Source organism: Camelus ferus, chromosome 2, assembly GCF_009834535.1.
Source record: "Camelus ferus isolate YT-003-E chromosome 2, BCGSAC_Cfer_1.0, whole genome shotgun sequence".
Taxonomy (NCBI): domain Eukaryota; kingdom Metazoa; phylum Chordata; class Mammalia; order Artiodactyla; family Camelidae; genus Camelus; species Camelus ferus.
Genome location: NC_045697.1, coordinates 14,206,403 through 14,232,556, shown reverse-complemented (window position 1 = coordinate 14,232,556; position 26,154 = coordinate 14,206,403). Strand labels below are relative to the sequence as shown.

The following is a 26,154-nucleotide window of genomic DNA, read 5'->3' as shown; positions in this document are numbered from 1 at the left end:
AAGGGCCGAAGGTGTGAGACGCAGCACCTGGGGCAGAGCCGTCCTCCTTGGGGCGGGTTCCAGTTTGCAGACTCCGAGAAGAAGGAGCGCTTGTTTGCCTCACTCTCCTTTGCTAAGTCAGGTTCCACTGCCTTTGCCATAAAGAATTCAGGCCTGCGGTCTCAGGACTGCCTTGTATTTTTAAAATGTGAGTTACCCTAGGGACTGTCCTCTGAGTGGGAAGGAAACGAGCCCAGCGTGTTCTCTGGCAGTGAGGCTGCGATGGAAGAGGTTTCCTTCAGGCCTGGATGGACAGAGGCACTGTCTGGATTCTTCCAGCCCTCTAGCCTTAGAAAGATTCACACTTCTCAGGGCTAATTTAAAATGTATTTTTTTCCTCCATTTTTGAAAAATGTTCTGGCCCAAGCACCCCCATTCTGTACTTACTTTTTTTTCCACCACATTCTAAAGAGGTCTTAACAGATTTAGTGAAATGGTTTCTAGTGAAAGCGTAATAAAATCAAGTGAAGGACGAGTCCGTTAGTAACAAAGAGCGACAGAACTTAGACCGCTTCTCCTTCTGCTCCATGTTAGGAACCGATGGCAATGCAGGTGGCTTTGGGGGCAGACAGACCTGGACCTGAACAAGGTCTCGATCATGTCCTAGCTTTGTGAACTTGGACAAGTTTTATGAAGTCCGTGAGACTGTCCCTTAGGGATTATAAAACAAAAAATCATACCTACTTCCTAAAGTCTCTGAGGATAAAAAAGCATCGTTGAGCACATAGCATGTGCTTAGTAAATATAATCTCTTTTCTCTTGGATCACAGGTAATGTCTGTGACTTGCTTCACCCATCCCAAAGCAACTGCTGTTCGCTGTAGTGCAGGCAGAAAGGGAAGGCTTTTGCCTGTTAATGAATCCCAGAGTGTGATTGCCATGAAGCAAAGCGATCAGTCAACTCGCTGCACAGACTCAAGACGACCTATTTTTGTTACAATGCTTTAAGGTTTCATGAAGATGTGACTGCCTTCCCCCATCCCCTGGGCCCAGAAGGGATATTTCTTTTTCAGTTTTGTATCCTCTGTGCATCTATTAACTTAGCTCTCAGCAGATGGGAAGAGCTCAATAAATATTTACAGAATTGAATGAAAGACTTTTAACTGTGTCTAAAAAATCCAAACTCTATCAAAGTGTTCAGATTTTCAACTGCTGGAATGATTAAAAACAGAAGTGTTCTGGAATTTCAGTAAACTTCCCAAAAGGGCTTCCAGGGAAGGCTTTGAGGGGTTAAGAAAACTGTAGAGCATCTCAAGGCTATGATTGTGAAAATGCTGATGTGAAGTTCATGAGCGTACACGTCATGGTGGAGAAATCAGTTATATTGACCTGCTCAGAAACTTCAGCTTATTTATCTGTAAAATGAGTTGATCTTGTCAGTCAATTCACTTCAATTCAATGTCATTTAATTCAGTGCAATTCAGTTCAACATTATATGTTGTCTTGCTCCTTTGCCTGGAATTTGAAATCCTGTCTCTGGTTTATATTGACTCCTCCAGACAGACAGCGGCAAGAGGACAGGCTCTCTCCTTTGCGGGTCGGGTCCTCCCTTCTGGGATTCTTCCGAACTTTGCTTATACGTCTACCCCTCATCCGTTTCCTCATCTGCTTTCCCGTTGTTTAAAATAAAGTCCAGTCTTCACTCCATTATTCTAAGCCCCAACCCACCTTTCCCGCCTTTCCTCTGGTTCAGTCACCTTGAGGTCTTAGCTAAACAGAAGTACTTCCTGCTACCAAAGTACAAATTCCCCAACACAAATTGTACATTTAATTTGTTCATTCAGTTGATTTCATTAATAATTATCCTATCGGCTACATGAGTTAGCAACTGTAGTAAGGCATTCCAGCAGAGCAACATTTGACTGAAACATTTCGCCTCCTTAAGGGAGCTGGGGTGGGTCATTCATTCCTCAGTTTGCATCAAACTTCTTTCCTCAGCTTCTTTATTGCCTGATTTGACCTCTAACCAGCTTTCTTTTTCTATACACTGGATCAAATAATTACATTATATGATGTGTAAATCACCTAGCAGGTGACAGACACAAAAGAAAGATTAATGTCCTTCTCCACCCCAACCACACATTTAGTTAGACCCAGAGCCAGGCTTACAAAATGCTCTCTTATTACTCATCTAGGGCTCTTTTCTTTCCATTATCGCTGTTCATCTTTCAATGATGGACCAACGCCCATGGCACCAGGCATCCACAACTTCAGGATTAGTCTGTGATGAGAATCACAGGGTCTGGGAATCCATGGAACTTGGAAAACAGCTTACCTCCGACGTAGAGTGGGGAGTCAAAATTCAGGGTGGACTGCTTGGACAAATTGGTGATGATTTTGGGGCTCCCTCCATCCACAGAGAGGGAGAGGCTCTGATCCAGAGCGAGTAGTTCCACAATGTGGAAGTTTCCATCATTGATCGTCTCCACACTATAAAACAACAACAACAACTTAGCTGATCCTCCAATTCTGTATTTGTTAAAGAAAACGAGTTACAATTCAGACTCCAATAAGCTCTTTTAGGGAAAAGACATTCCCATCTAACATTAATAAAGACAAAGACCAGTAGTTGATTTAAAGATAAAAGATACTTTCAAGGAGATATGGTCGTTCTCTACTTGGGAATGAATACATCAATTCTGTTCTCCCATCGGGAGAAGTGGAAATGAATACATTTTATCTCTATTCAGTCATATTCTCCAGGTATGTAGGAATTCCAAAGCATAATTTTACATGTGCTTTTAAATGCCACTAAAGTTCCATTTACTCAGATACTGTTACTCTGAATTGTATTCAAAGGCAAGGAACCTACTCTTGGGCCAAATACACTTTCTGGACACTGATGTTCAGGGCTCACTGGCTTCTGCACTCTTAAGCACTACACAGTGATGCTTACCAGAATCAAACATACACATACATACAGGAAGAACCAGCTTGGCAGGATCACTGCACTTTTTGAAATTTGTTAATTGATAATATACTCTCACTTTCTTTGCATTTTTCAGAAGGATGTCCATCAAATGATATTGCTGTGAAGACATCTATGCTCAGTAGGGAGGTGAGAATAACTGAATAAACAGAATGCTTAACGTAGTCACATCTAGGGAGTTTAGTGATGACAATGGTTCTTCTGTTTCTCTTGCTGCTACCTTCTAAAAAACTTGAGAGGGTTTATGGAAATTCGTAAAATGGACAAAACCAAAAATATTAAGAGACTTAGGTAAATAGAAAACGACAAGTTAAAATGAAGCTGGGTGCAACTAATACGCAGGTGCTATATGGTTGTAAAGGGTGACTGTCCATCTAACATGAGCGTTACATCGGGCAAAGATGCAAACAGGACCAGTGAAACAGGACCAGCAAAGAAGGCGAGATCAACAGTGAATATTAAAGAACTAATATACTGAGATATTGACAGAAAAGATTGAAAAAAAAAGACTCAAAAATGGAAATATGGGAGCATATAATAGGGCGGATTGTGAATACCTACTACTCCCCACACAAGAAGATTGATTCAATTTCCAGGCACTGATATTTAAAGTTGCAAATAGGTCAAGTCTGGAAAATTGCAGAAAAATGTATTGACATTTTTGCATGGTTCTCACCACAGGAGTCTAATCATATTCCATTGTTGCTGACATAGAATAAAATGTTTTTGCGATTTGACAGCAGTATAAACCACTCTGCAGATCTGAGAAAACACTTTGAGTTTTCCGGTCCTAAGTATTTAAGTGTCCGCGTGTGCAGGGATCTTTGCTAACCTATTTAAGATATCATCATTTAAAAAATAAATATTAGATGTGCCAATCAATATTTTCGCTTTTTACACATTTAATTATCCCAACTTTAGATACCATTAAAATCAACAGAGGAAACAATATATAATAAGGAAAGCACTTTCTAAATAAAGTTGCACACCAACTGTTAGTGACCTTAAATATGACTGTATTCTAAGGGGATTTGCTGGGTAGTAATACCCATTGGCGGTGAAACGCACAGATTTTGGAGGCAGATAAACCTGAACTTGAATTCTGGTCTTGCATTTATTAAATATTTGATCTTAAATAAGTTATATAATTGCTAACAAACGTCAGTATTCTCTTCAGTAAAAAAGTAAAACATTTCTCCCTTCTATGGTTAATTTGACGTGTAAACAAAATAATTTTTTGACATGCAGAGCTAAACATCCAGCATATAGAAAGTGCAAATTTATTTACTTACTTATCTATTTATTATTTTTAATTGAAGTATAGTTGATTTACAATATTGTGTTAATTTCAGATGCACACCATCATGATTCTTTTTTGGGGTTTTTTGGCAGATTTATTCCATTATAGGTTATTACAAGCTATTGGGTATAATTCCCTGTGCTGTACAATAAATCCTTATTGCTGATCTACTTTATGTAAAGTAGTTTATATCTGTTAATCCCATACCCCTGACTTGTCCCTCCCTGCTACTATGGTAACTGTAAGTTTGTTGTCTATGTTTGTGAGTCTGTTTCTGTTTTATATATATAGATTTATTTGTATTATTGTTTAGATTCCACATTTAAGTGACATCATACAGTTTTTGTCTTTCTCTGTGTGACTTAATTCACTAAGCATAATGTTCTCTCAGTCCATCCATGGTGCTACAAATGGCAATATTTCATTCTTTTTTATGGTGAGTAAGTTAAACATTAGATATTAGTATCACCATGAACAGCACCACCATCACCACCATCATCAAATAAATAACACGATACTACTTCAGAATCTTCTTCGGGAAGAATTTAGGCTAGCTTTATTTTTAATATTAATTGTAAGATAATTAAAAGCTAGCAGAAATGTAATACCTTCTTTGGGGACATATCTCGTTCAAGTTATTAGAAGTTCTACATAACATGAATATAAAGACATACATAGACAAGATGATGGTCAATTGCTTTTTGCTTTGTGATCATATACAACTCTCTAAGTGGTTTTCTATAAATGCTTTATGAACACTGGTCTTCAGTTATAAACCATAATAATGGGGCCCTCTTTTTCCCTCTTTACAATTGCAGATAAAAGACTTGCATAGTAAGGAATGCACTCGTGGTCACACATTGGTCTTAGACGATCGACCTAGGTATGTCATCACTGATGATGCTGTTTGGTGCAGTACACTTGGAAGATTTAATACCTTGAAATTTTTGTACACTCTAAAGCAGGGTTTCAGCTGGGAAGCCAGAGGCAGTTTCATTATTAACTCACTTCACTTACTACTTCTTTATTTCTTTCCTTTTTTCTTTCTTTCATTTTTGTTTTTGTTTTTGAGTACATGTCTTTAATTCCCACTAATTGTTTAAGGGACATTAAACCAGAGGCCATGTATTATTTATTTATTTCTTCCAGTAGAGTGTCTGGTAAATAGTAGACGCTCAATAGGTATATGTTAAGTAAATAAAAGATAAGGGAGACATATTAGGAATAACATACAAAGTGTATTTAGTAATAATACCTGGATTATAATTACAGACAGTCAGGAGACTTCAGGCATACTTAGGACAGGATATCTAAAAACATTTTATTTAAAAAAAATTGGAATTTTCAGTGGTGATATCCTGAAAGATAACGTTGGGAGATAAATCTTGCTCAGCAGTGTCCTCACTCCTGTTAGATGTGTGACATTGGGTTACTTTACATGTTTTCACTCATTTAAGACTCACAACAACCCTAAATTTGGGTACTTAGGGTACCCAAGGTGGCACGGCCAGTGGCTAAACAGATGTGAAGCCAGGTTGTCTGGTTCTATTGTACATGATTTTCATTATTGTGCACCACTTTTATAATAATAAAAAAAAACTACCCTGAAGAGTAGCTGGTACTATACACATGGCATGTATTCTCGCCACTAACAAGCCTTTAATAGGCGATTTCTCTTCCAAATAGCCCAAGAACAAAGTTCTATGGAGAATAATCTTCTATGATGGTCGTACAACTTCATTTACTAAAAATCACTGAATTGGAAAAAAATAGGTAATAATCTTCTAAGGGGTGTTTGAAGATTATGAGAATGTATATGAGATACATAGATTTGAAACTTGGTTTTGGATTCTTTTTCCCCAATGACAAGTGAAATTCAGATGGACTAGATTTTTCTCCTCCCCAAAGGTTTAAATGTCTCATATGATGATTCCAGAACTTGGTAAGAGTTGCCAGTGAGCTTAATTCCATTTATATTTCCCAGGAATTAAGCGAGGCCTCACCCAGCCCTTTAACAGACAAGTCTTGTGAAATTACTATTCTTAGATTCTTTGATTTCAGGATGATATTGTGTGTATGGGGCCCAAAGAGAATATGGCAAAGCTAAGAGTGTTCTCAGCTGGTGTTTCATTCTGTCTCCTAAAGCAAGAGATCGGGGTGGGGGGTGTCCCTTGTCTAAATGCCCTTCTAAATAAAAGCAGTGATGGACACACCAGTTGTTGCAGAATAAAACTAAGCCATCGTCGATTTTACAGTCTATCACAGTCACCTCCTGCCTACCCACCTGCAATGTGTAACATCCTCTGGGTTCTGGGAAGTACTGACAAACCCTCTTTCAATGCTCCCCAGGGAACTATGTATTCGATGACTCACAAAAGTTGCAAGTGAATCACTTCACAGTGAGCCTTTCCACTGGGAACATAAATTGTATTTACTACCATTATTATGTAATTTTAAGTTTTACTACACTCATCTATTACCTGAGATTTTGTTTTCTTGAATTTCTAAATGGATGTGTGAAAACAAAGCAGTTACTGAACTGTCTAGTGGTTTGCTACAGAAAAAGATTTTAAACACCCCAGGCTTAAAGAAGAAGGGGCTCTAAATCGTCTTTGATCGTCTTTACAACTGCAGGGCACATTAACAGTGACACTGTTATATTCCTGTCTCAACCGTAAATCTTGTGGTATTTCAGTAATGGAGTCAAGATAAAGAGTTCACTTTCCTTATGTGAACTCCTGCCTTTGGGCTTAAAAATTTAAATTTATCTGTTGGCATATTCCATGCAACGAAACAGGAATCAGAAACCAGACGAATTCAACTGGTCATCTCATTTTGTTATCTATTGGCTAAAGATGCTTCATCTGTGAAGTGGGGATGGTAATAAAAAATTTCCCTGACCACTTCTTTAATTAGAAAGGAATAAAGGTATTTATGTATATACATAAGAGTTTTCAGAAGAACATTTTATAAAATAATTTATTTATCAAGTAAGGCTGTATTTTAATCAGCACTTTTGAAGCAAATTACAGATCTTCCTCAACTTACAGTGGGGTTGAGTCCCAATAAACTCATTGTAAATTGAAAATACAGTAAGTCGAAAATGCACTTCATACACCTAATCTATCAAACATATTTTAGCCTAGTTGCCTTAAGCGTGCTCAGAACAATTACACTGGCTTACAGCTGGCCAAAATCATCTAACGCAAAGCCTATTTTATAATAAAGTGTTGAACAGCTCATGCAATTTACTGAACACTGGAAAGAAAGTGAAAAGCAGACTGGTTGTCTGGGTGCAGACTAGTTTGAGCACGTGGGTTGTTCACCCTCGTGATCACGTGTCCGACTGGGAGCTGTGGCTGCCTTGCGTCCCCAGAATATGTACTGCATCGGGCTAGCCCAGGAAAAGATAAAAATTCAGAATTCTTTCTAACGATGGTTTCTACTGAATGCATACCGCTGTTGCACCGTCGTAAAGTTGAAAAATTGTTAGGTCAAACCATCCTAAGTTTGGGACTATCTGTACATAATTTAAATAAAAATGCCCTACAGTAGAAAGGGACTTCCACATTTGAACATAATGTAAGAGTCACATGTAAGACAATACTACTTGCACTTGGGTTTTATTCTTCAGCATCTGGGTATCTGAGCATGAAGAATATCTACCAACCCCAGCATTAACAATAATTGTGCTCTTGTCTAGTAAGATACTAGGTGCTCCACGTTGGTTACTCCCAAGTCTTTCCACGAAATGGAAGCACAAAGAGAAGGAATAACTTGCTCAAGTTTACAAAGGGTAAAAAATGGTGCCTTCCCATACAGCGTCTCAAGAACGACTTGTTTCCCTTGGAAATGAGAAGACTACATAGATTCTGCCTACTGTCCATCTTTCCAACGAGACTGAATTCTTCTTCTTTTTTCTTAATGAAAGCCTGTGAGTGGCATAACCCAGAGGCTATGCAGCCAGCCAAGCCTAGCAGCCTGCAGGGAGAGTCCCCTGCAGTTGTGCGGGTCCCTGAACACTGAAACTGATGACTGCATGGTACAGTCCTGCACCTCTGTAAGGGGCTGCATCTGGCTCCCTAATTTTTAAATAGTCAATGACTATGTTTCCAAAGAAGCTATCTGGTTTGGAAAATAATGTTAATTTTAACCTAGAGAAAGAAGCATATCATTTTTATTCATCTTTTTTTTTCAAGTTTCTGCCTATCTAGATGAAAAGAAAGTCACTTTAAAGGGCGGTCAATTATCAGCCTACTTGAAGAAAAAAAATGTATTTCTCATCCCCGTCTGAGGGACTACTGCTGATATCAGCTTTAAGTTTAGGCTGTCATTCACTCATTCATTCACAGCACTGCTACCGGGTTCACGCTAGTCTCTAAGCATTACTGCTAGGCACGTGGACCATATTCTACATTCACCCACTTGTTAGACAGCGTGTGTAATCTCTCTTGCTGTTGATTAGATCTCTTAGCAGGGTGCAGGCCGATATTTAACAATTGGCTTCCTGTAAAATGAACGAGTCTGGATTTGTAGCAGCGGCTGATTACTGTGGTGGAAAATACTCCCCAAAGGCAGACATTAAGCATGAGGTCCTGGGACTTGGATGTGAGAAGCAGTGCACACCATCACCTCTCAGAGCACAGCTCAGATATACTCCCTTTATACAAATGGTTCTCAGACGGTGGTCCCTGGACCAGAGCATTGCCTGGGAGCTTGGAGAAATGAAAATCTAGGGGCTCATCCGAGATCTGAATCAAAACTAGGGGTGGAGCCCAGGAATCTGTACTTTAACAGAACTTTCAGGTGATTCTGGTGCAGGTTATGTGAAAACAGCGGCTCTATACCCCTACCTATGTGTCTGACCCTGTTTGCAGTAGACATGCCTATAAGAAGCCACGATCTTCTTTCAGATGTAAGGAATAAAATGAGAAAATGTGCATGCCACTTTGGTTCTGCCGGACAAGAAATAATTACTACATCTTGGGTTTTCTTAAAGACACTTTAGGCTACGTTAACTACTCCCTCTAGCCATAATTCCGTAAAATAATGGTTCTCATATCGATTCATTTCAGACAATAATTGACATCTAAGAGCAAATATTTCAAACCAAAAAATACACTACAATAGAAACAATAATAATGGATGATAAGTTTCCCTAATTTAACAGATTTCATTTTGCTAAAATAAATAAACTCCATCTCCATCGACATTGGAAATTAACCAGGTAACTGAAAAAATGCACCTGACATGCAAAATTACTCCCATATGTGATGCTCCAACAGCACATTAAATAATACATACTTTGGAAAACTAAGTTTTACCAAGGTAAATCTTTTACAACATAAAATCATTCAATTAACTGAACTCAAATTTTCTGAGGTCAAGATATGTAAAAATACCTCTTTTTAAAACATTAGTGTGATGTATTTTTAGTACAGTTATGTAAAATGGAAATACATCAAGATTTGAAAATTGAATTCAGCCAAACAAAATATTTATTAAGCAACTTATGGGAAAACTGATAGTAACAGTATTATTGATGAGTTTTCCTGTAATAATGATGAAGTTGTCCTTTTCATCAGAGTACACATTGTAATAAGGCCTGAACAAGGACAGAGGCATTTGAATAAATGCCGGGAAATTAGTGAGAGCAGAATTAAGACTTGGAGACATTTCAAGTTGAAGGTGAAAGAAAGCAAAAGGTGGAGAGTAACTTCATTACACCTAAGATGACCAAGAAGATGGTGGTGCTTCTCTATGAAATTAGGAACGTGCCAGGGTGAGCAAAGGGAATGAAGGTAGTTTGGGACATTCTGCATGTACAATCCTAGCAGCTCTCATTGTTTAATGTTTCATTATTCTAAATACTTCATGTGTATCAAATCATAAAATTCTTACCACAATCCTACAAAGACGGAACTATGATTCATTACACTGATTTACCCATTTACCAGGTGAGGACCAGAGAGCTTATGCAATTTGCCCAAGACACACAGTTAATGGAAGAAAGAGCTGGGACTTGAATCAAGGTGGACTGTCTTTAGAGCACCTGCTCTTTTCTTTTACTTCAATTTTAGTTTTGAGTTGTAATGACATTTAAATGGTTCAAAAATCAAAATATATAAAATGATATTCATACATAAGTTGTGCCCCCCCACACTTTCCTCTTGTCCCTAGTTTTTTCTTTATGCAAGTACACAGAAATAACAAGACAGATTTATTTACCCACCTTTGACACTGCTCTGCCTTACTTTTTTTTTTTCAACTGAGCAACAGACCTTGGAAACCTTTCAGTATCATATATAGAGAACTTCCTTGTCCTCTCTCTCCTTCCTCCCCCCCACTTTTTTAACAATACATTCCATTGTGTGAATGCCCCATAGTTTATTTAATTAGAAACTTGGATTGTTTCCCAACTTTTGTTTTTACAACCAATACCTCAGTGCATGTCAATTCTATGTCTTTAGGTATCTTTTAGGATAACTTCCCAGAAGTGGGAAAGACATTTCCAAATTGCCCCCCATAGGAACTGTAAACCACATGCACTTCTCATGTTCATGTGTGAGGTTAGAGGGTGTGCTATAAACTCTTGTTACACTCCAGAGAGAGATCCAGAAAGACCTTCCTCCATCGTTAGAAGGGAGATGAGAGTGAAGACAGAGTGAGTGAGGAGTGAGGACAGAGCTGAGTCTAGAATTAAATCCTCACAGTGACCTGACGGGGTGGATGCTACACTATAATTTGTAGATATGAATTCTGAAGCACAGAAAAATTAAGTATCTTGCTTAAGTTTATACAGAGTAATTGGTCAAGATTTGAACATACATCTCAGCCACTAGGTTTCTTACTTGTTAAAAACCAGAGTCTCCTAGCGCGTTGAAAAAACTGGATGTCTCAGTAGTCTACTTCACAAAAGCATTTTTTCTATTTCAAACTGGATACTAATCCATTGATATGTGTATATTATATCTGCATCAATCAATCAATTAATCCATCTATCCATTATCTCTCTGAGTTCTAGGTGATTATTGCTTCTTTTCTTTTACTTGAAAATAACTCAATGACTTTTGCTGATTGTTGTGCCATGAACTAAAGAGCAAAAAATAAACCAAAGCTATGCATTCCCTGGACCTCACACCAGATGTCTTCCTTAGACGTCTGCAAGCAGAAACGCCCACTTCTGGTTCCCAACAAAAAGTGTGTGATGTGATACTAGTCTTCTTTTTTTTTTTTCTTTATAGATGCTACAGGGTATACTCTATTTTTGGTTAAGGTAAAAATGGTAATAAACATTAACTCAAAATAAGCTCTCTATAGTAAGTCCTCATTTGGATATAATCACTTGGGTTTTTATATCTTATCTAGAAATATTTTAGGTATAGTTTAAGTGAACGCTAGCATTAGTAAGCCAATCCCAAAAACTTTTACAGTGGTTTCTGAGAGTTCTATGCTGCTTTACTGCATAAAATAAAACAATCAAAATACCAAAAATGAACCATAAAAATCGGTATTCCGAAATCTCTTTATGGGCTGAAACAAACTGAAGCTATAAAATTTAAGGCCTAGCCACATTTAAAATGTTGGCACTAATTCATCACCATTTAGAGATGAAATAACTATTGTATTTACTTGGAAACCAATAATTATGTGCTTGTTTTCATGCTCTAAATATTCTCAGTGAGTTAGCTCACCACCAGAAGGACTTGTCAAGTTCCACCCATGGCTACAACTGGCATCTAATTTCCTAGAACCGTTATGAAAGGTCAAATAGCATGTGAAACACACTGATATCTATAAGCCTCATATCAGTAACACAGAGCCCAGTGTCTCCAGTTCCTGTCTCAATGCCCACAAACTTGCTGCCCCGGGTACTTGGCCTACAAATGCATTTTGTTCACCACTTTCGGTATTTTTTAAAAAATGTGAATTGATTTTTAAAGGGGGGAAAACTTTATATTAAAAAAAGCGCCAAATTTCTATCCTTTCTTGAAAAATCATAAGTTCTGGCAAAACCTGGGCCTCCATTTTCACATCGCAACATTCAAGGAGACCTGAGCAGATGGAGTCTAGTCCGGTTTTGACAAAGATTTGTTTTTTAGTTCACTTCACTCACGACCACTTCTATTATATTGCTAACACCAAGGCTATTTGTAATAAAGGAATGAGTCTCTAAAAAGTTAAAATCTTTTCAGGAATAAAAGGATGACAGCATATTCTTTTCTTGCACCTGGCCTGCTTAGTCCTTGAAGTTATATGCCTAGAAAAACTGACTGCCTACGACTGCGTCTTTGCTCTAAATAAGGGTAGTTATTTCTGCATGTGAAGCAATGAACTAGGTAACTTGTCTGTGGGACGACCGGTGTTGAGACCCAACGGAGAGGCTCTGGAGGTGAGTCTTATGCCAAAAGCACACTTTCAGCAAAACGTATGCCCCCTGAATCCCACCCCTTTCTCATCTTCAGTGTATTGTCAATATCATTACAGTACTAGAAAACTTCCAAAATGAATAGGATTGTGCACATATCATATGTGTCCACTGGCTTAGCACATGTTAGCTTCCTAAGGGCTGGGCTTTGTTGCTGAAAGCTTAGAACACAGTAGGTGCTCAATAACCACGCGTTGCACGAATAGTAACTTTAAATTTCTCACTGGTTGGGTATCCTACAGCTGTTTCTCCAGCCACCTGTCCTCACCCAGCTCTGAGCCCTGGGAGGCTCGTGTGCGAGCGACACGACCGACATCACTGGGTTCCTTGTTTTCTGACATCTGATTTGGCCAAAGGGAAGCACGGACTGCTGGGAAGTCAGGAATTTACAACCCTGCTTCCTTCCCTGAGACGTGACTGCATCCATCCACTGCAAGTCACAGCTCCTGTCGGGCAGTCCTCTCCGCAATTTCTTTTCTGAGCATCCATTTCCGTAACTGCCAGCTCCTCCTCTCCTTTAAGCCCATGGGCAGGAGCCGTATCCCTGGTTACTACTCCAGGTTATTGTGCTACCCCAACCAGTCTCTGTAAACAGTCCTCTTATACGTGTCCCCTCCAACTGTCCAGCTTGAGTCTGCCATCTGTTACTACCAGGTCTCTAATGCACTAATCATTAAGTCTGCTGCAGCCTAATTATTCCCTCCCCTCCCCATGGTACGGCAGAGGAGAAGCAGTGCTTCTTGAAGCAATTGTTTTTCACCTTTACCAGTAACTGAGAGATCTTCACCTGTAAATGGCAGAAGCCGGGTGGGAACCAGTGTCATAGCTGGCACGAACACGTCCCCGGTACAGCTCGACAGCGATATGGTCCTTGTCACCCTTATACAGGAGGATTCCACTGTCTTCATCTGTGGCAATCTAGTAGGAAGTAACCTTGATGTTAGCAGGACATAGAGCCATCCAAACATATTTCATTAAGAAGAAACAAGACTGCTTAGCAAAGGGTTTTTACTATGGTTTATTTCTTTTTTATGGCTAGGAGAAAATACCAATGCATGTGGAAATGATTACTCGAAAGACGACCTGCTCCTGGATTGCTTTGCTGCAAATAAATTCATAAAGAATTTCAATTTTTTTTTACATTCATGAACTTACACATTTATTCTTATTCTGTACATATTGACAATGATAAAGCTAAAGATTCATGTCCTATGAAATATGCAAAAAACAAGGAAATGACATAATTTATACTTCAGAAAATTAAAGTTGAAAATTAGTTTCCATATCATTAGAGTTTGCAGTATTTGGAGTAAATCAAGCTTTCCCCTTTAGATATCAAACTATATTGTCGCAGCAGAGAATGCTAAAATCTAATCAGAAATAAAATGATCACATTTCTGTTCTGTTAAAAAGAACAATAACAAATACTTAAGTAAACATCATTGGGTATATTTAGAATGCCCCTTGCTTGAGATTTTCACTTACCTGCTTTTTTTTGCTCTTCTTATGGGCTTTATTTATGTCACATATGAAATGTGATTGCATTGAGCAAGACAGATTTTCATATTCTATGTTAAAAAACAAATTATTTATAATTATGGAGTGAAGAGGGGGAAATCTCTCTTTTTATCCTGCTTCCTGACTTTTTCAAGCTTTTGAAGGACCAGCTGAGTAGAAGTTGGAACTTAAGCACAAACACCACTGGGTACTTCTCATAGCAATCTGGGCAGCAAATGCTGGAAGTTAAGGAGACAGGCTTTTTCAAGAAGACCTGTCTGCCCTCCAGGGTCCCATTCCTCATGGCTTCTCAAGAAGCCCTTGCCTCTCACTGGAGTTTCAGGGTAAATCAGATAAGGAACAAGGGAAGGGGAACTGGCTACACTCATTTGAATTCAAAACATACTGATGCAGCTTGCTTACCAGAGAAAACAAACATGTAGCCCCAACTTGCTTGTGTTTCCTAAACGTATTACCCCTAATCTAGCCTCACCTCGTCTGTGGATCTGAATGGCTTCCACAGTGACTTGGGGAAAAGACTTACAATAAAATCTGAGTTTGTGAATTTCATGTCAGAGTTAAAGGACACATGCTAAATGTTCTGCCCAGGTGTGTTCTGTCTCACCTGTCTCTTCTCAGCTGCACATTTCGTACAGGAAGCTGCCCCCTGTGCAAAGCCTGAACTGCACAGTCATAAAAAAATAAATGAATTAAATGCCATCACTTGAGCACAAAATGAAGAGACATATTTTGTTGCTCTCTGTGTGTGCGTGTTTTATACGATCAACTAGTGAATCAAAATACCTGGTTCCCATTTAGTTTTGAAAAACACAAATGTTAGAATAGCTGAAGTTCTTCACACAAGCAGCGTTTTCTGCCACTGTGCTACACAGTTTGTAACTGTCTATTTAAGAAATAATATCATTCACAAGCCATCACGTATGTTTGTGCTTTGAAGCTGAACTGACTTAGAGTGAGATCAGCCCTTGGTAGTAGGGGAATCTTACCTGAAGAGTGATGTTTGTTTGAGGCCGAACCTTGGCGGAGGGGATCTGAAGGTAAGACTCTTTGTTGACAAAATTCACACTGACCAATTTTTCACACTTCTCTCCCTGGTAGCCAGGCAAACACTGGCATATTGGCTCATTTACCCTGATGATGCACTGAGCTCCGTTCTGACAATCAAAATTATCACAGGGGCTGGTCCGAGGGAGAACCATGGGAGGAGAAAACTCACAGAACAAGCCACTAAAGAAGAAACAGAAAAAAAAAAAAGTGTTGATTAGATGGTACTTAACTGCCAATGTGAACTGAGTGTTGTAACACCTGATTTTAAATCCAAATGGGTATTTGTACTTTTACCTGTAGCCTTCAGGGCAGATGCACGTATAGCCATTCACCGCATCGGTGCAGTGGGCTCCATTTTTACACTTGTTGTCTTGGCAGTCGTCAAAGTCAATGTCGCAGTGCTCGCCGACGTATCCTGGCGTGCAGTCACACCTGTGTGAACAAGCAGGTAAACAGTTTCAAACCCAACTGAGCCAAAAGGAACCAAACAGTTGCATTTCACCTAGGAAAAGGTGGCACCATCTTTGAAAAAAAAAAACGTATTTAGAACAGGCTCATTAAGTCTGAAAATAAAAATATGCCTAGAAAATAAGTACTGATCTGCAAAGGCGCCCACAGTTTCTCACTGCAAACTATCACAGGAACAGCAATTTCCCCTCCCTGATGACAGTGAGCATCCACCATCCAACCAAGAATAGAATCATCACACAAGTGTTCACCCCTCCCTCCTTCCCTCCCTCTCCCCCGTTTCCCCAACTTCATTTGCCCATAGTGTCCTCTGTTCTCTGCTGTCTAACTCATTTGAGCTGATGACATGATAAAAGTTCTGTCTTGTAAAAGTTACTAAGAATATTAAGCATATTTTTAAGAACATTTAACATTTTAAATTTTCCAATAGAGACTGAATGCACTAGAATAAAAGATAATTTTATGAAAAACAAATATGTTAACCATGGATACTCTAATTCTCCACGAATCCAGATTATCATCATAGCAGAATGGAGACTGACCTAACTGGGTAGAGCAGGGGAATGGATACAAAATTCCTGGGGCCCATCCCAGGACAGATTTTTCAGCCTGGGCACTCTGGGGCAGAAGGGGTCCCAGCTATATTGATGGTGAAGAACCAGGGATAATAATCCAGCTGATATTCTTTGAGCACTTTCTCTCTTTTCATCACTTTGCATATGTGAATTCACTGAATTCTCTCCACAGCCCTGTGACATCGGTGACACCATGATCCTACTCTTCAGGTGAGGAAACAAGGGACAAACTAGTTAAGTGCCTAACCCAAGGACCTTCAACTTATAAGTGCAGTGCCAGGAAATGCACTCAAGTAATCCAAAAAGACAGCGTGAATTTCTAAACACCGCCCTATGCTGTTAGATAATTAATTACACAGGGTTCCCTTTAAAGCCTGTTTTCTTTTAAATTTTATATTTTTTATTAAAGTATAGTTGATTTACAATGTTAGCTTAAGGTTACAGTAAAGTGATTCAGTTAAAGATATACATACATATGTATTTTTTCTTTTCAGATTCTTTTCCACTACATGCTATTACAAAAGACTGAGGATCATTCCCTATGCTATACAGTAGGTCCTTGTTGTTTATCTCTTTTATATGCAGTAATGTGTATTTGTTAATCCAAAACTTCTAATTTATCCCTCCCTTGCCCCTTCCCCTTTGGTAACCATAGTTTGTTTTCTATGTCTGTGAGTCTGTTTTTGGTTTGTAAATAGAATTTGTATCATTTTTCTTTAGATTCCACATATAAGTGATATCATATGGTATTTGTCTTTCTCTAACTTACTTCACTTAATACGAATAATCTTTAGGTCCATCCATGTTGCTAAAATGACATTATTTCATTCTATTTTATGGCTGGGTAATATTCTGTTATATATACATATACCACATCTTCTTTACCAGGTTGTCTGTTGATGGACTTTAAGATTGTTTCCATGTCTTGGCTATTGTAAATAGTGTTGCTATGAACATTGGGGTGCACATGACTTTCTGAATTAGAGTTTTCTCTAGGTATATGCCCAGGCGTGGGATTGCTGGATCATATGGTAAGTCTATTTTCAGTTTTTTAAGGAACCTCCATACTATCCTCCATAGTGGCTGCACCAATTTACATTCCCATCAACAGTATAGGAGGGTTCCTTTTTAAATCCCGTCTTCATGAATGCTGACCCCTGGAATCTCTAGCTCTAATGCCAAGGATGCAGGACTTTAGAGGTGCCCATGGAAAAGCAATATGGCACATGAAATGGTTATTAAACTATGAATTGTGGAGCTAAAGGAGAACACAGAGCCCTTGCAGATATGGCCATAGATGGGAGGGGGCTTCTGGCAGTTTCCCTCTGCACCCCATCCCCCCACCCTCCCCCAACAATACTCTTCTGTTGTGATTCATTAGTATCACACATTGGGTTTCCATGAGTGTTTCTGTTTGAGATTTTAGAAAGGGTTCACTGACTTCAAAAAAACAAATAAACTGGGAAATTTTGGTTTAACCTTACGGAATTTGGACTTGGCAGTTAGGCAGAACTGTGTTTGTATTCTGGTTTCATCCTTAACTGTATATAATCTTGACTACATTACTTAATCTCTCTAAGTGTCCCTTTCCGCATCTGTAACATGTATGTAATAATTTCCATCTTACAGGTTTGTTAAAAGATTAAATAAAAACACTACATGTAAAATAATTAGTATAGAGTTTGATATTTAATGCATGATCAATAAATAGTAGATTAAAAAAATTCTATGTACATCTTTATAATTATATAAAAGTCTTTATGGTTTAGATTGTACTGATTATCCACTTTTCTATTTCAAAGCCATTAGGACGTAAGTGAATGAGGATAATTAAAAACACCCTAGTGTTTGCGGATATTATTGAATGCCAAGGGTCTTGTCTGAAAATGCAAAATCAGGATTTAAGACTTACTGGAGAGCAGATGAATTAAAATAAATGGGGAGTATATACTCTCTAAGAGTAACACAGACTTTTAGTTCTGAGTGTATGAATTAAGAAATAAAATGAGCTCACTGCATAAGCGTGCTTGCTCTAGAGCCAGCGGTTTTAATGCTAAATCATAACAAAGCAAAGTAAACAAGTCTGAAGTTAAATGGATTCTAAGTGGCCATAGACATTCTCAACTAGATGAACAAGGCCCGAGAAAAGGGCTTCCATCAATGTTAATGTGAGCAGTGCTGCTCAAGTGCAGAGCATTAAAAGGAAGAAGAGATGCTTTGAAACACTCTGAATTATTTATCTGAGAGGAGAAATCAAAGTAAAAGATAAGAGAACCACAGAGTCACCAGAGTGGCTGGCTGAGAGCTATTTTATATTCTTTTCTCTACGGACACTCTTTTTCAAGCCCATTAGAACCTGGAGTCACATTATGACGCACATTTTTGTCTTTCTTTGGCTCCTCAGACCAAGTTTCAAAACAGGAAGAAAATATTTAATTAAGAATTCTTTAAAGTTGGTATTATCAATAAAGGCTATCACATTCCCCAGACTCTATTATCTGATAAGGAGTGAAGAAGAAAGCAAAGAATGCAAAATACACTGTGTAGGAGCTCCAAGCTGACTAAGTAAGATGCATGCTGGGAAGTACTCCTTATGGCATATCATGGTCTAAAAATATCGCAAAGCAATTTAGGAGATTTATGAGCTATATAACAAAGCAAGAAAAGTGAAACCAGCTCTGTTAGCTTAGTAATAAGAAAATGCAGTCGAAGTAACAGAATGACTTGTCCAAACAATATTTGTCAGTAGAAGTTTTCTTTAGCAGCTTCATATAAATTTGGTTTTTAAGTCGTTTTACTTTTTTTGCAACTCCCTTTCCCACTACGTGCAATTATTTATAATACGCGAGGAATAGCAAACACTATGGCTTAATCCGTTACCTGCCGAACTACGTGCACACTCACAAATTACTGCTGAAAATAGTGGGGTCCCAATCAGTTAACCTGCAATCCAATAAAACGCACTACAAAGGGTGTGCCATCTAATAGATAGTAATAGAAGACACTGAACTGTGTTAGTCTTTTGGAAGATGAATTCTTCATTTTTTAATGGCTTCCATTAAGTCTTTATCTTGTCATTCCAATGCACAAAGCCCCTTGAAACCTGTACAGCAGCTCAGCAGTTCTGGAAAAACCATCTGCTTTACTGACTAATTTCTCTAAGAAATGATAATATTTGTTATGTAAGTGATGAGTGTGCCATGTGCCAAATTCACTGTGGGCAGATCAAAGACATTAGGAGCTAAAATAATTTACATATAGTATTTGGATGAACAAGATGCAGTGCAGAATTTTGTAGAAAATAAAGATTTCAGTAAGACCTTTGTTTTTTCCACATAGGGTTGTAAACTAAACTACAATGAAAGGCAGAATCAAGTACATTCTTTTCTTTTTCAAAAAGGCATCATGTGGAATCAGCAGGAGCTGCAACTGAATTTGTCTACGCTAAAATAATAAGTTTTAAATCAGACTGAGTCAAAAATATTCTCTAAATAAAATGTGAGACTTCAGTATTTTATTCAGATTGGTCTTTGAAAGGCAGTGAGGTTCTGGTGACACTGACCCACCTCGGCTTCAGCTGTCTGATAATCTGTGCCATGTATTAATCTGCTAGAGGCCCAGCCCGAATCCCACCTACTCTGATAAAACTGTTCCTGACCTGAGTAATTCTGAATTCTCTGACTCCAGGGGCAACTAAGCCTGAGTCGTTTCACTGAGAAGATGAAGTGTGTGAGAGTGAGCAGCTATTACACGCCGTAGGAACGTAAGATGGTAATATTACTACGTGCCCTGACCCATGGCAGGTGCTCAATAAATACTGGGTAAAGAAACAAGTAGTGGTATTTGCTAGTTTGTCTCTTGCAAGCACAACTCAACCTGAACCTGACTGTGTCATTTCTGAGGATCCAGGTTACCTTCTGTACCAAACCAACTGCCATGTTGATGAAGTGTAAAACTTCTTAGGGGCAATCTGTATCAGAAAAATCACCCAACTGGAAAGTTTAAAACCCAGCTCCAGCCCTGCCAACGAATAGCCTTGGACCTTTGGACAGCCACCGACCTCTGTGTGCTGTGGTTTCCTCATATTTGGACCAGACCATTTCTGAACTACTGCCAGGCTAAGAAGAGAAGTTTTTGTTGATGATAGACTTTTAAAATATTTCAGAATTGTGGCAAAGGAATAATTTCTTTTGATACCAAACAGACTTCAAGAAGATTGCTACCTGGAGTGACTGTGTGCTCTATCATGACCTGACAACACATATGGGAAGTGAAAGGGACACTATTAATAATTACATTTAAGACAACAGGCATAAACTGCTACTGCACTGGGCCAACCTGGGACATACGGTCACTCCGTCTTCTGCCCCGTGGATGGTTAAAGTATTGTTGCAGACCAGAACATTTTCAGTTACATTAAATTAAACTTCCTATTTTACCACAGACTTCCATTCAGATAATAAAGCAGCTAGTGGACATTATAAATGTATTTGGCCTTCAAATAAATTTAATCAAACATAGCCAAAGGCTGTTTTATTTCATACATAACTTCCCAGGAAGAGTCAGAGAACAAAAGGCAACACTTTGTTTTACCTTCTTCATTGTGCTAAAAAAATAGTCCGAGCTATATCTAAACATTTATAAAAATATCATTGACGCTGGTGTGTATGTCCTGTTAACCGTGAGCAAAATGTGAAGCTAGGTCCTGCAAGAAGAGTTCCTCAAAGAGACGCCCTCCTCCCCGGACCGTGAGCCCCAAGGGGGCCTCCGACTTACTTGAATCCCTTTGGCGTCAGGATGCACTTGGAGTCGTGCTGGCAGGGGTTCAGGTCCTGGGCACAGAAGTCCAGCTTCTCCTCACACAACTCGCCTGTCAACATGCCAAACGGTGTTAGGTCACAGAGAAAGGCTGATGGGGTTCCTGCCAGCAGGCTGTGTCATGGGCCTTGGAGGTTAGCATAGCTTGTGATTGGGAAAAAAAATTTAAAAATCACAAGACACAGAAGCAGAAGATCCAAAATGCTGGCTCTGCTGCTAAACCGTCTTGTGATTTGAGACAACAGAACTATTGTGATCTGTGACTAATTGGAGCCCCTTCTGAATAACTATTGGAAACAGTATACTATAGGAAAAGGAAGTCTGAATGCTTTTCACTTCTGTTCTTTTATTATTATACTTTTTCACTCTGGACTTTTTATGAAGGTTTAACATACACCAAAAAGATAAATAAGTAGCTAATAAATAGTCACAAACCGAACCCACTCATGTAAGCAGCATCCACATCTGAAAACACACCAGTTACCCTCATCCCAGAAGCCTGCCCCCGAGGGTAAGTAGCCGCCACCCTGACAGGACCACACATTAGCTGTGCCTGGTGTGGAGCTGGACATAAACCGAATCACTTGCTACGCACCCCTTTATGTCTGGCTTGTTCTGTTGTTTCATGTTTGAGAAAACAATCCTCAAATCCTTACAGTCGCCAGGGTTTTTTAAGTCTAGACGAAAAAGACTGTTTTCCTTTCACGACTTATCGTAATAGGTCAACAGAATCCCCCTCAGCTACATCCATCACAGCAGAAAGAAAACAGTGAGAGGAGACTCAGTCGAGATAGAGAACATACACTTCTTTCTGAGCATCATTATCTTATAAAGAATAATTGTCATCCACATATGGGAACCACAAGCCCAACCATGCAGATTCTAGACACTCTGTGTTGAATTGCTGGTCTGCTTATCTCTTCGGAAATTTCTTCAAATACAAACAACATGGTTATATTTTATTTTCAGATACATTAGGCCAAGTATGATTTTCAGTGGGAAGACTTTCCCAATCATTGTGTGAGATTTTAAGGTGGCTGGAAAGGTGTACAATTAAAAAGTTCTCCCCTTTCCTAACTTACTTTTAAATTACTTTCTAATTATTTTATATGCAATAAATGAATGAAGTGATCCACCTATAGGCAGCATCCAAGAAATTATTAGAATTTTTATTTGTTCAAAGTGTATGGATTTAAAACAACATTGATTAAAACATTAGGAGTTTGCAGCACATCCCTTTGCTTTACACTCTCCTTTTAAGGTAATACTTCGTTAACTGCACATACATAGCATGCATGTATTTACTGACTTAAACATGTATGTAGTGCTCAGTACTGTGTATCAGGCAGTTTTAAACTTTGTACAAATATGCAGTCATTTCATGTTCATGACAACCATGTAAGGTTAGGTTGCAAGGCTGCGCTGTTTCAGATGCATTCAATATTTACTGCTGTTTATCTCATTCTTCTTTGAGTGGAAGATCCCTGAGAGCAGTATGCTTGGAATATCTGCCTTTCTATCTGTCTAGAGTACACTATGGTGAAATACTAAAATAACAGTTACTGAAAGAAAGACTCATGCTTTTTAAAGCAAGAACTCTGTCTTGATGACATATTTATATTCGACTTGGGTATCATTTTAGCCTTTAGACATTTTGTTTTTCTGTCTAATCTTTACTTAATAATCTGTCACTCATTCATAATAACTAGCTTATGCTCTTTCCTTTAAACATTACTTTAACATTTTTTCCTGACTATATATTAAAAATAAATGTTTTTTAAAATTCAATGTGTTTTCATTGACCTGTTTCTTTATTTGTTCTAATTACACTGGGTTCTGCTGTGTGTGGGGGAAGGCAGCTTTTCAAGTTCAAAGAGTGTCCCACAGTGGTAAGACTCAGGAGCTCAGGGGAAGATGGGAAATGGAGCACGCCTGCCCCACAGACAAACGCCAGTTGGTGTATCTACCTCTCAGCCAGCAAAGGAAAACCAGGCATTTGAAAGATGCACTCGGGTGGGGAGGATATAGCTCAAGTGGTAAAGCGCATGCTTAGCACGCACAAGGTGCCGGGTTCAATCCCCAGGACTTCCCCTAAAAATAAATATATAAGCCTAATTACCACCCCCCAAAAATTAAAAAAAAAAAAGAAGCACTTTGAAAGATGCACTGGTTTTCTAGGAAGAGTGGAAATAAAAGGCACTGACAGTAACGTACTCACATGCAACTTCTGCCAAAACTCATGGTGTTGGGAGGACGTTACGTACTTTTTCTTTGGTTTTTATTTTAGGGATATGTGTAGTCACAGCTAGTGCTGAGTGAGCGGAAAAATCAGGGGAAAATGATGGAAAGGAAGGCAACTGAATTTGCTTCTTTGATGGTCCAGCGCCTGCCTGAGAGAGTATCATCAATAGCTGTCTCTCCTCCTGAAATGATAATGTGCATAAGGTGACAGAACGGACAGGTGGAAACGTTCTTTATTCCGCTACACATACGTTGTAATCTATTAGCTTATAATCAGGTCTTTATATTTTTAACGTGGCACCAGGAAAGGTAAGTCAGCCCACTGAAATGGTTAAGTCTGGACACAAATTAAATTTCAGTGCCCAGGAACCCCTCAAGATAGGGTCTAAACAAACCTTGGCTTCCTAATTTGTCTCCAAATCCACTCCATGAAATCCCAGGGAATCCTACTTACTTGCTTTCCGCCTGGACCCTTAAAAGTCCCCAGTGAAAAAGAAACAGCTTGGCACACACTGGTTGCCTGGCATTTATGATTTCAGTTTTGATCAGACAAGCAAATTATTCTTCCTTGTGCTCCTAGTTTTCAGCTTTTTTTTGCTGATGAGTAGTTAAAGGGGTGTGTGTGTGTGTGTGTGTGTGTGTGTGTGTGTGTGTGTGTGTGTGTGTGTAAGTACTGGTTGTCTGTGTTTTGGAGAAGAAACAGACTGGTTAACCAAGGAGTGTGCTGTTACTTCTTCAGGATAATAGAAGTCAGTGAATGACCAGTGAATAACTTACGAAGAAAAAGCACCACGTGTCCTCAAGAGGCACCTTTTTCGGTAAGGAAGTGATGTGTAGTGTTTAGATCACCTCTCTCTGACTGTGTCTGTCATGTAAGTAAGGCAGAGAGTGGGACTGGAAATGGCCAGGTTCTGCACTTACACTAGTAAGAGCTGTGAGGGAGGGAGGTAAGAGTGATGCCCACTTCCCCCAAAGGGCATGAATCCTCAGAGTCCAGGAGAAGACATAATTCACTGCTTACTGAACATCTGCACATGTGGTTTCTCTGAAGAATCTGATGTAGCGGATAATGTGACCATACATTCTGCTTCGCTCAGGACAGTCCTGGTTTATACCTGCTGTCCCAAGGTAATTTTCAATAGAGCACTCACACAGACACCCTGATCTGGGTGATAAATGCTACGGTCACCTTGAGGGTGGAGCAGTAAAAGCTGGATCATCAGAGTTAATGCTCTGCTTGGAGTGAGGAGTGAGCCAGCATGAAGAGATCCTGGGCAGAAACTACTCTTAAGTGGGTGCAGTGACACCTGGGCTGCTGAGTTACCGCGTGGAATGGCCTGCTGCAACTCATTCAACATAAAACACAGGACTGGCTTCAGGGAAGGGAAATATTTTATTGCTCTGAGCCCCAATTCTTCATTGGTAAAATGAGGTTATGGAATTGAAGTTGTGCAAGGTCAACTGTGGCTATAAAAATCTTTTTTAAAAAAGCGAAAAATGCTTCTAAAGAGATGGATAATGCAGATAGCAAGTTTGTAGAGACAGCATCCTGCTGCAGCTGAACAAAGCAACATTACTGCATTCAGTGGTAAAAACAAAGTGTGAGCACGGGCCCAGGTATCGCGGAGGTACCAATATTGTGAATGTTATTGCAGTGGGGCAGAAATCTCAGTGCACTTGATGGTTCTTATGGAAAACAGGAGCTGGAGTTGGCTTTGTGTCCTGCTTCATTTTAGATCCATGGATCTAATATTAATGTTCCTTCTTTCTTAACCACAAGGGACCCTTCCTTTCACCTTCATTTGTATTTCTGGTATCTTATCTTTCTGTTTACATTCCTTATTACATTCCACACTTCCTGAAATAGTTTTAGAATTATTCTACAAACTTCTGAGAGATCTAGGGCATGATCTGTCTATGGATTTTTTTTCAAATAATTCTCGTAGCAAACCACCAGATTTTTACCACCATAATGAAAACTATACATGAGGGCTTGTGTTAATGCTAAGAGTGCAAATGGTGAATAACAACAACAACAACAACAACAAACAACAACAACATGATATCTGTGTTCTCTCATGAGATTCTGCATGAGAGGAGGAGGAGAAAGATATTGATCTACTAATTTCACAAGTAACTGCAAAACTGCCAGAGAGATGAATGCTAATAAAAACCTTGGTGCCCTAGAAGCGGGATAGACCATGAGGGAGGTTTTTCTGAAGCTGTGAGACTTGGACTGAGGGTGAAGGGGGAATAAAGAGCACTGGCAGGGACTCTGTGCAGGAGGTGATGTGGAACTTATGAGCTCTGAGAGCCTAGGAGTGAGCCGGGGAGAGCATGGTGACAGAGGAAGCTACAGAGGCTGGTAGGGGCCACGTGGCAGAATGTCTTTACTTTATGAGCCAGTGGGTGCCACCGAAGGGTTTTAAGCTGGAGGACGGCCAGACGACATCAGTACTTTGGAAAGAAGGTTCTGGCTCTAGTGGAGGATGGATCGCACAGGGGCAGATACAAATGGATATGAGAGATGACTTAGCTGGTACTCAGGTGGCGGTAGAGGAGATATGGATGGCCTGGAGAGATGTTTAGGAAACGAAATAGATGCCAATTTGCAATGGATTGGGTGAGGATTTATTTTTTAAATCAAGATGGGTATTTTGCTTCAGGGGGATGGAGGAAGTATAGTGTTTAAAAGTTGGAAGACCTTCTGAATGAGCTATTTTCTATGCAGCAGAAATTTAAGATGAGAGGTCATGGAAGACAGGTGTCCTGTGACCAGTTGTTTAAAGGTG

The 26,154-nt window shown here is 39.2% G+C and overlaps 1 protein-coding gene across 4 annotated transcripts in view; it reads right to left on the bottom strand.

The window, feature by feature from the left end:
• Positions 1-26,154, bottom strand: part of SLIT2 (slit guidance ligand 2) — a 347,903-nt gene that overhangs the window by 6,241 nt on the left and 315,508 nt on the right. For all 4 annotated transcript variants that reach the window (XM_032494701.1, XM_032494710.1, XM_006184694.3 and 1 more), the window contains 5 exons: positions 21,080-21,173; positions 15,555-15,692; positions 15,200-15,440; positions 13,483-13,613; positions 2,314-2,468 (listed from right to left, as the gene is read on the bottom strand). In XM_032494701.1, coding sequence (XP_032350592.1) covers positions 2,314-2,468; positions 13,483-13,613; positions 15,200-15,440; positions 15,555-15,692; positions 21,080-21,173 — 759 coding nt within the window. The remainder of the gene's footprint in view (positions 1-2,313; positions 2,469-13,482; positions 13,614-15,199; positions 15,441-15,554; positions 15,693-21,079; positions 21,174-26,154) is intronic.